The 11,285-nt window shown below is 47.6% G+C and overlaps 1 protein-coding gene across 1 annotated transcript in view; it reads right to left on the reverse strand.

Annotated features, from left to right (window-relative positions):
- Positions 1 to 8,154, reverse strand: part of LOC144173136 (glucosylceramide transporter ABCA12-like) — a 38,139-nt gene extending 29,985 nt beyond the window's left edge. The window contains exons 1-4 of the mRNA XM_077701651.1: positions 8,145 to 8,154; positions 5,203 to 5,474; positions 1,752 to 1,997; positions 474 to 777 (exon numbers count right to left, since the gene is read on the reverse strand). Coding sequence (XP_077557777.1) covers positions 474 to 777; positions 1,752 to 1,997; positions 5,203 to 5,474; positions 8,145 to 8,154 — 832 coding nt within the window. The remainder of the gene's footprint in view (positions 1 to 473; positions 778 to 1,751; positions 1,998 to 5,202; positions 5,475 to 8,144) is intronic.
- Between the last annotated feature and the right edge of the window lie 3,131 nt (positions 8,155 to 11,285).

Here is an 11,285-nt window from a genome sequence, read left to right on the forward strand (position 1 = left end):
GCTTAGGTCGGCTATGCCAGGATATACGTAGCGTGAGCTAAGGTTTTCTTAGGTTTCCTGGTTATCTAGGATTAGCTGATTATCATGCTTACTGCTGCTAAGAGGATTTCCAATCCAATCCAATCCAGTCCATTCCAATCCAACCCAGTTGCGGTGGCGGCGGCTCCAGCACACCAGCTACGCGCCGTGAGACGTCACGGCTCCTCGCGCGTGCTCGGCACGGCTCTCCAGGAGCCACGCGAAACTGCTCGTCCTCGGCCAGTGTAGCTAGCGCTACAAAAAACGGACGAACCCTGAGCCACAGAAACATTCGCCTTAAAAGCAGAATTGATCCATTTTATACTGAAAGACGGCTCCTGACAGCTAAAATGATGACATTGCCGAACAATGCACGACGTGTCATTTAGAAACATGAGATGAGATATAGCGCAGTGTTGAAGAATGAAGGGCAGTAGTTTGCGGGCCTCACTCACCGGTGGCCTTCTCCTCGGCTAAGTGCGCGGCGAACATCGAGAAGGGGATGAGCATCCCCACGCAGAAGCGCGTGAGCACGAACGCGTAGTTCTTGGTGTCGTGGTACTCGATGTGGTCCGGGTACGGAAAGCGCCTCAGCGTCACGGGGTGCAGCGGGTGGTTGTAGTTGAAGCGCCCTGCCTGCAGCTGCAGATGTCGCTGCTGCAGCGCGGCCACAATTGGCAGCAGCGTGTTCACCTCCGGATACATTTCTTCCCGCGCAGGGCCCTCTGGCGATGCGATGAGGCGGCGCTGGTAGTGGAGCTGCGATGGTCACAAGCACGCGTGTCACGCGCAGCCACGCGAGCTGGTCGCGAACACAAGGGCTTCTCCCTATTATCTCAATAATCTTTGGTCTAAGCATTTATAGGTTATCCATGGAGCCGTTTGTGAAATATCTTCTGTGGAAAATTCTGAAATGTTTTACAGTATCGCTTCCCCGCACTGCTTTACTGCGAATTCACTCACGCCATAAGGAATGTTCGAACAAGTGTTCGAACGGAGCGCTGGCGTGCACGGGCAATGCTCGACGCCCTACAATGGCCAAACAACGCGTTGACGGCAAACAGAAGTAAACTATGTTTTGCAGTTTTCCTGCAGCTTTCTAATTGGAATGTTGCTTCCGAAAGGACGAAAATCAGGTTTAAAAATTATTAATTTGCCTAAACAGCAAACAAAGAATGCTCTTACGAGGCCGGCGCCATTTTGATTTGAGCTGCTTAATTCCTGAAAGAGACCTCTGTCATGTGAACTTTTCCAAGGGGATAAAGAAGGTCCCCCTGCACTTTTGCCGAACCGCTGCTCGCTACCACTCCCAAGCGTAGCCTGCAAGTACATTCATGAATACACGAGAATTCGGGAGCACATCCTCCCCATTATCTCAGTTGGTGTTGCATCAGACAACCCGAAAGTCATAGGTTCAGGTCTCTCCTTAGAAGAATGTTTTTTTTTTCAATTGATATCGTCCAAACCTCTGACACAAAATCTTGTAACAAAAAATTAGAAGTACTTCCCGTGTGTCTGCCTCAACGATCTTGCGAGCTGGCTCTTCTGTCTCTGTTCATTCATAAGCCCAATGTATTTCGCAATTCGGATTCTACATGTCCTCAACACATGGTCTCAAATTCTAATCCCACATGCGTGACTTTTAAAGCGCATCTGACGAACAAAATTAGCCAATGACGCCTAAAGGGTGTTACCAACAAGAGTAGGGCGAACACCGCATGATGCGACCGCACCTGGACGTCGAATGGTAGCGGACCCGCAAAGAAGGAGACGTGCAGACTTTCAGGCGCCGTGTCGCTGGTGGACGAGTACCGCAGGACCACGGTGCGCACTGGCATTGTCTGGCGAACCACATCGCGTGCAATCGCGATCAGCTGTGCCTCTGACGATAGACTGACGACATTGCTCACGCCCAGGTCAGCGAACGCTTCTACGGTTAATTTATGAAGGTACGAATTGTCCTCTGCGAAGTAGTACACCTGCGGCCAAAGGGAGAGCACAACCCACGACTTCGTTCATGTCGGCTCACAACTGTTCCGATTGACAATTACACGCCGAATGTATTTTTTTGTTACCGTGCAGTATTCTGACGAAGATGCGTCAACAGTAACGTTTACTTTGGTTTTGTTAGAATATTGTCACGGGACGTGGTGGACAATCCCCGTTGCGCCATGGCCCACCACCAAGGATGGTGACGACGAAGAAGAGCTGTGTGCGCCGCGCTGCCAGGCCGGGCTCCGTTTTGGCATTATGTAAATAGTTCTTTAACCATCATGTAAATACATCGCTTCATCGCTACATGGTCCGTTTCATCTGCCGCCACGTAACAGTATTAAGAATGTTCTGTAGTCCAACTTGCCAAAAAGTCTGAAAGGTGTAATCATGACTCGTAGGACAGCAATGGCATAAGCAGGGCGGCTGAGAAATTTTTTTACCGTCAATAAACAGACATCGAAGAGATACGGGACAGGTGAGAGCAGGAGTTGCACGGGCCGGAAACCAAAAGTAAGGAAGCTTTCAGACTGTCAACGAGCTTACGTTTGATCGTTGTCTGGGGATGCAAAAAGAGTGAGGACCAATTGGGGTATGTGCTTCACCCGATATGCTTAGTGCAAATGGGTTTTTAATAGCTATGTGCAAAGGTAGAGGAGCAGTGGAGGTATAGGGACGCGGGTACAAAAAGGCCCGACGTTAAACCTCATGGCCAGCTTTTGGGCTTAACTTCGTCAACCAGTACACACAGTGGCGTATACCACAAGTAAGAAGTTTTCATCAGGCTCAACTTGATTGTTATCTAACGCTGAGCGTAAAATTAGGACTTCACGTCTAATGTTATGCTGCGGGGGTCTAACTTCGTCAGCGATCGCACGCAGCCCGACTTAATATAATTCGTCGCCACTAAGCTCAGCTTGATCGTTACGTAACGCTGAGCCTACACATACGTCGATTTGAGGTCTGAAGTCACGAACTGGTGCCCATTCGAAAAATTGCTCGTCGCACTTACTGCAGCTGGATCTGCGTTTAACCATTAAGGTCGTAAGACCTGACAGGGCGCCGTGTTGTGTAGCGCTACGGCGCATGCCCCACAATTGCTGCGGTTATTCCAGCGAAGCGATACATACCCCAAAGTAGCACGAGTGCGCAATGGTTTACTGGCCAACGCTTATATGCACGAATGTTCTCTGCTGCAGTGCGCGTAATGCAGATGCTGCTTGGAACGCAAAAACCAATCAACAAATCAATAAAGGGGACCGAGCAAAGATGCATACACACACAGTAGCGCATACCCTCAATGGGGTATTAACTTTGTACGCAGGAATGGATGCTGCTTTCGCGGAATATTCATGAAGTCGCTACCAACCAGTCTATCAGTTTTCCGTAACCCACAACATTAAACGTGATAGGCAGGATTAAGCGAAAAGGTTCCTTCACCACGTCCTCGTAAGATGTCCAAAGTCACAGCTTTACAGAAGTTGACTTACAAGGCAGCAGTAAGTCAGGCGTCCGTGTGATTGATTATATTCATCTGTCAATTGGAGTTTCCTACCCTGCTTTTATTACAGGCCGTTCCTTACGAGTGACGGTTGAATGGTTCTCAAGGGCAAGACATTCTTTTTTGGGTTCTTTTCTTAATTACTCCGAGTCCATAAGCGACACTGATGGGGCAGCCGCAGACCAACGGAAACGCGCAACTGCCGTTAACCTCGCTTATCTTCAGCATGCTTCAATTCAGGAAGGAAAAGAAAGGGAGGAAAAGAATCCCAGTTTTATCTGCACAGCATCCGTCTGCACCTTTTGAAAAGGTTCAGGCTTTGGAAATATTTCAGAATATTTTCAAGTTTTATTGAGGGGTAATGTAGCTAATCCAGTAGTTGATTCGCGACAGTAATATATCTGTCCGAATGGTTTTTCTATACCTAGCATCAGTCGCGCGAGCGCAACGCCGTGCGAAACCACGGACACGTCAGCAAAATCCCTAGCTTGGCCAGGCTTGTTCGGGCTGTCATGAGACTGAAGAATAATTTACACTGCCCTGTGTAACAAAATAGGAAGGGTTTTCATTCTTAGCAACTAAAAATCCCGAGTTTGTGTGGTATTCGGCAGGATTTTCCCAAAATACAACTGCACTCTTTTTGGAAGCGATATTCGTCTGACGAAAAAATGAAGTTCTTATAACGTTAACAGTGCTGCATACCATCTGACGTTAAGAAGGACGCGAGGCTTTCTTCTCAGTTTCTTTCCGTACCATCGGTAATCTTTCAATATGCAAATGCTGCGCCCTGCTGGCCACGCGTTCCAAAAACGAGATCTGTGTGGTAAATCGTGGCCCATCTTTCATGCCAGTGCCATAAAAGAAACAAAAGAACGTATATTACTAATAAAAAATACGGGGATAAAATCTTAGTTTTTATGCACCGAGGCATGCTTGGTGTTTTTACCACATTTTGGAGAAGGACGGCGCCTGCGAGGCGTAGGTTGTAGCTTGGGACACGAGCAAGAATGATCCGGCAACATTATATAAAAGTGCTTCATCTCCATCGTTCGTGATCGTCGGCTCCTACAGTGAAAACTAATGTGATCCGCAAGTCTTTTGCGGTTTTCTGAAATCTTTTAACTGCAGGATTTATCTACACTCTGAGACAATTTTGCTGTTCAGCTTCACCACGATTAGCTCGATTCACCGATCATTGCAGTCAATAACCCAATTTCGGTGAACGAACGTGTCCAGCTTACGAGCAAAATAGGGTCCTTTGCTGTGGTATCACGCAATGCAAGCATGACGTTCTGTATTCCACAATGCCGCAGCTCCAAGCAGACTTTGTGTGAAACTGTATGCATCGTTGGCGACATCAATTGGTCGCTCGAGCACATTGTTGTGATCATAAACCATGGGATTGCCCTGCTATGCAGGCACACAATTACTCAGGGGCTAGGATATCTCCCAATCCAGCACACCTGTTGCGGCAGAGCGCCTCAGCTATGGCGTCAAAGCAGCAAATCATGCTAGAGTTGAAGGGCACAAGTTGCACCCGTATACTGTCTCGTAGGAACAATTTTATTGCCGCATAGTTCGCTATTCGCTCGCTTACCTTTCCACTCTCTACACTATGAACGGTCATTGCAGTTACTCGCGGAGTGTGAAACACGACTCCACTATCCACGGAAGTCAGCGTCTCTACTTACCTCGCGTATGTTCGCTAGCGCGGGGTTCGTGTTCCAGAAGAGACTGGGATGGACGGGCGGGTAGATGGTGTCCCCTCGGAGGATGAGTGGCTCCCTGACCACGGTCTCCTCTTGGATGCCCAAGAGGAGGACGATCATGAGCGTGATCTCAATCAGCAGGGACGGGTAGTGGCGGCAGATGCGCTTCAGGTAGATGTCCTTCCACAAGAGCACGTGCAGCTGTTGAATCCACAAGGCACAGCGGCTTTGGACACGCTCCTCTTCGGCGTCGTCTGGAAGTGTTGGGTCACGTGTCAGGTCGCTTCGATGGATAGAACTAGCTTAAAACGGCTCATATAACAGAATAGACAGTGTACGAAGCCGCAGTTATGCCACGAATGAATTATATATACTATATATACGATTAACTATGTATTATAATGCTCCGACATTTCATTACAAGCTGAAACAGCAGTAAACACAATCGCAGTTCTTGTCAATCTAGGGTGCGGACCTGGTTAGACACAGAAGCCAAGCGAGCGCAAGGGATAAATTTGACCGGCGGGGAATCCAAAAGATGGCGCTTGCGTTTCACGCTGGCTTTGTAACCAATACAAAACATTGAGGCGAAAACCAAAGATGTATGTGAAAACACACAGGACGAACATTAACTTCCCAGAGAATGTTTATTGCAAAAACACGCACGCAGGGATGCGCACGTGCACTTACTCACACGCAGGCATGCACGCGCACACATACACCCGCACACACCCGTACGCATACATGCACAAAATCAGCCCTTTAACTTCTAATAATAAGTAAACCACAAGACTACATACAGAAGAGAGAATTCGCTTGAAGAGACAAGGTGAGGCAGAACACGGGGTTCCCCGGCGCTGGCGGCTCCAGACGAGGCTATTTCTTGGCTGCAGCTATAGGAACGACGTCGTACAATGGACCACAATGTCTATGTGTTTGTTAGTTCCCGAAATATAAAGCCTTTAGCAAGATCTGTTGACGGGCTAGTTCTGATACTTGAGAAGCCATGAGGATTGCGCAGAAGAACGACACACAATGTCTTCCCTATGTGTGCCATTTTTCTGTGCAATGCTCACGGCTTTTGAAATAGTATTTATGCGCGCTGTGTCGTCCGCGACTTCAAAGGCACAACCCCAGCCCAGCCTCTCAAAATACTGTGTATACCTTTATTACTGCCTTGATAGACTGAATGGCAGAAGGCCAGAACGTTGCATTACTTGCCTTGTTGCCTATAGCCATCTCAAAAAGTACTAGCGAGTACAATTATCGAAATATTTTAAATTGAGTGAATTACCTTTGAAACTTTTACCCTCGATTCCTGAGGACAGTTAAGAGAAGCGCGAAAGGTAAAAGTGCGTCCAACCTCCGCCGAAAGTTCGTCCAGATGATCGTCAAACGTTCAAAGACCGAAGTCGCCAACGAAGAATGAACTCATGGGACGATTTTCTGCACACTAAGTAAACTCATCGATGAACCATCTAAATGTATTGCGATACGTGGTTTATGAGAATACGATATACTATTCTACTCATTTTTCATCACCAATGTGCGTTGTCTTATCTAGAACCGTTCCTTTTTCCCGATTTTCAAGCAGCCGTATTTACACAATGGAAGCCTGGTTTCATCAGGCTTCCATTCAGAGCTTTTCAGAGATCTCATCAGAGCTTTTCGGTCGACCAACCGGTTAAAGGGGAAATGCATTAGTTTTTTTTTTTTTACAGAACGCCATCGGTGCCACCAAAAAAGCTTTCTCTCTAAAAGCAACAAAAAGAAAAAGACAGAAAAAGTCCAGATAAATGAGGATTTGAACCCACGGTACCCTGACACCATAAACCATGACCATGAATCCAAGGTTCCTTGACTTCGCCATTTTCGGCATCAAACATCTATAACGACGGTTTTTCGCACAGTGGTGCACCTGATGGTTTTGCCGAAATTACTTAAAAAGGCATTAATCCATCCGTGTCACTTTGGGTGTTTTATTGGGACCCCACACCCCACACTTTCAGGAAGGCGTGAGTGACTCGTCATATACATGCAAATTGCGCTTGAAAAGCCCCTGGAAGTTACTTGTTTACGTAGGCGTACATAAGCATGCTCTAAAGAGAATTGCTGCAGTACCATCACCGAACATTGCGCTGGAGAGAGGAGGCGGAGATATGAGTTGCAGGGTGGGCTATTAGACGAAATTTCAGCGCAGCTATTCACCAACTGGTGCTGTAACGAAGCGTTTTGTTATGCGAACTATAAGTAATGATAATAAATGCAAGATATACATGGCACGAAGAATGTTAAGAGGTGGACACACACTCTTCTGTAAAATAAACTTAATTAAGCATACGACATTTCAATCGCTTATAAACGCGTAGGGGGAAAATATTTAAAAAACGGGATGCAGAAGTGTCGAAGCACAATTACCGGCCAACTGAACTCAGCGGTGTCACTGTAGAGGGTAGAGAATTAAACCCGCACAAGTGAACCAGATGTCAATGTCAGCACGCCACACTTAAAGGGGTATTTATTAGGTTTCCAAGGTACGCCGAAAAGGTTAAGCCACGTTAATAACGAGCGGAGAAATATAATGCTCTAGTTCTTCGTTTAGCGTCAGGTCATACGCGAAAACACGTACACGAAACGTCTAAAGGCGGATGCCTAGTGCATTGTTTAATTTACGTAAGCCACTAATACAAACGCTCCATAAATATTCGCTGCTAAGCCATGATTGCAATGTTAATTCAATGATCGCATTTCTAGTAGCTGTATAAGAATCAATCCCAGCCCCACACAGTTAAAGCTGTCAGTTCCAGGCCTCAGCATTCCGAAGATTTCCTGCTTCAAATGCCACGCTGCGTAGCCACTACTAAGCGTGTTTCGTCGCCAGATCGTTCCCTTAGCAATGTGAGAATGCCAGCACTTATGCTTACCCGATTCCATCGTCTAGCAGCTGGAATCGTCCTGTGCGGTCGTTGCGAAGAAAGGTTCGATACGGCACACAGCGCATGCAGGTGCGCCAACTTGCTGTGCTTCTTCTTCTTCTCCTTCAGATGCTCGTCAGCTTCAGATCCCTTAGGGCCGTTGCAGGTGCTTGTGCCCACGAAGGGACTTAAGTGTGTGCGCGACCCCGCTCCTATCCCCCCTTTTTCGCCTGCCATCTCTTTTATCCCCTGAACACCCCTTCCCCAGTGCCGAGTAGCAATCCGGGCTCTAAGCCTGGATAACCTCTCGGCCTTTCCTTTCGCTTTTCTTCTCCTCCTCCTCAGTTATGTTGCCAGGATGGCATCTTTGAAGCAGCTCCCAATAAATGTTTGAAGGAGCCTCCGGTGACCATAATTAATATAATGCCTTCTCATTTAGCTCATTAGCGGTGTACAGCTGCCACCACATGTTCTTCATTGCCATTGTGTGAGTTTTAAAGCAATCATTATCAAAGTGCAGGCCAGAACATACCCGCAGGTCGGTGTTACACAACGTTAACGCTTGCGCCTCGTATGTTGACGGTGGACGTCGCTTTAGTGTGTGGCTAATAGTACCGTCGGACGGCACTTTGAACCCAGCCTTTTGGTTTGGGCTTTCGTCGAAGAGGGAGGCGGACGAGGGTATGCGATGCCCCGACGTTTACCTAACGTAAAAGTTTGAGGACTAACGACGTTAACCTTTTCTCCCTCGACATTTCCTCAGCTTCGCCTCGCACTTCGCTAAGCTGAACAATAGTGGTTTGTAACGTTCCCCCTAACAAATTTAAAGCTTTGAGATCCAACGACCTTCACCAGAGCCCGAAGCGGGATATACAGCGAGTTTGACGATCTTTTTCACGTCGCCAATCTCAATGTTACCATAAGAACACATTAAAGCGCTGGGCATGTTTTTAGATTATGAGCGTGCGAAAGGTTTTAGCAATTAATGTAAAGAAGAGTCACCAATGGCAACTGCGGCTCTCGAGCCAAAACTGGTAATTCTCCCCTCTCAGTGGCGGGAGGTCTCTGACAATTAGTTACACCAATCAGAGTGGCAGAACCATGCCACTTGATTGCACTAAAACTATTTCCCCCTTTTTGTGCAAATTGGCTGATCGTACGCAATTGATAAACTCAAATTGCGAATTAAAGTGTCACAAAATATGCGTTATTAGAGCCCACAATCTTTTGCCTGGTTTTTCGGTACAAGTAATTCCTGACCGTGGTTTGCCATTCCGGTTGTGAGTAAGGTTTAAAAAATATCTTGACTTTCTTCGGCTCTTTCGGGACAAAATTGTAATGCATATTGGTAACTGTGCCCGCACGTTACCCTGCAATATTTCAAAACTGTACAGCTTCGACGACAGCAGCGCCCCTTGAAATCTTCACTGAAACGCTGCTCTGTGTTCCCGCAGAATTTAAGTGCGAAGCATTTTAGGTCCTCGCAATGTCCGTGCCGTCATCCGGCGTTCTCCGTGCGCACAGCATTGTAAGCCACCTATCGAGAGCGGCGCACACTGATGATGGGGATTACAGGCCCTCCCTTTGTATTGGGACGTCCGTTGTCACCAACCGGCTTGCCTGTGTTATTCTACTTGTTTGCTCTACCCTTACCTAACTTAATGGGTTATCCCCCTTCCTCCTTCCCGGTTTCAAACTTCCATCGCTTCCCCCGCCCTTTTGCCCTTGTTTACCTGTTTACCTCCCCCGTAAACTTGGGATCCTCAGATTTTTTCTCCTAGTGCTGTAAATTTTTTCTACGTTCCGAACTGATTTTATTTTCTTCTCCCTCTTATTCATTGTTGGTGCGCACTTCTTCCCCTTTTCTTCTTTTTTTTTTTCTTTTTTTCCACTTCACTATGTTCACCCCCATCTGAAGTAGCAAGCCCCGCCGTTTGTGGGGCTAACCTATTCAGTATTCATTAAAGTTTTCTCTCTCTCTCTCTCCCCCCTTCTGATTCTATTTCGGTATATTGCTCATCCTACGTCCCACTCTCTTCCTACTTTTCTTCCACCACCACTCCAGCCACCTCTTCGTCACCTCTAGGCTCCCCCTCACACCAAATCCCAAAGCCTCCGTCAACATCGCCTCCCCATCAACCCGTAGCGGTCGTATCTTTGTGCAGTCTATAACAATATACCCTACGGTTTCCGATCCTTGTCGCAGCATACACAGTTTCGTCCTATTGCCTGTAGTTAGCCGTGTATGCCCGTGTTCTCGGACACCTCCCCCCCCCCCCCTCCGGCTTCAAACAGCAATGCACTCCCTCGCGTATTGCCATAGTAACCTTCCTTCCTGATTTCTAGTTTCTCTGTTCTATAGGTCTCCAGGTTTTTGTTCCCTTCCATTCTCTGCACCCAATTCGCCGTCTCTGCTGCTTTTACCTGCTTTTTAACTGTTGTGTGAACACCACTTTCCCCTGCCGAATTTCCGTACCGCTTCGTCGACTGTCTGGTCCTCCATCCCCACCGCGTGTCCACGCTCCTCATATACAGGTACCTTAACACTCTCGCGGCCCATTTATCCTCCTCTATGTCACGCAGCCTCTCCTTAAATTTATCTTGCTCTGCGCCTCTCTTGCCTCAAAGGACGACCTGCCCATATCTCCCTGTGCCACTTCATTCGTAGTTTTGCTGTGGGCCACCCGGGCCAATCTGCCTACCGCCCTCTGATTTACCTCCAGGCCCGCTTGGGTCTCTGGTTTCATGCACAGAACAGAATTTCCGAAAGTCAATCATTGTACCATGACCCCCTCCCAGACTCCCCTTACCACCTCGTATTTGTCTTTTTTGTGCGGCCTTTCCGTATAGGGCTTCGAGCGGTACCAAGAGAAACTTTCGTCAAGTGGATTTTGATCCCAAAAGACGTAAGGCTAGAGCACTGAGGCTGCTTGGTAACCAAAATTCGGATTTTGCAAAAATGCACCCAAGGCAACGGTGTAGTTGTAGTAGTGAAGCTTTTTTAACCCGGGACGGCAAGAGCAACATAGTGGGGAAAACGGGTGATGAGGCGGGCACTTCTTTGACTTCAAGTACGTTTTCTCTGCTTGAGTCACTGGAACATTCGCCGGGGTCATCCGTCAGACTACTCGCGCGCTGCAAATGTGCCTG

Source organism: Haemaphysalis longicornis, unplaced genomic scaffold (assembly GCF_048455015.1).
Source record: "Haemaphysalis longicornis isolate Haplotype H1 unplaced genomic scaffold, Haemaphysalis longicornis Haplotype H1 scaffold_29, whole genome shotgun sequence".
Lineage (NCBI taxonomy): Eukaryota > Metazoa > Arthropoda > Arachnida > Ixodida > Ixodidae > Haemaphysalis > Haemaphysalis longicornis.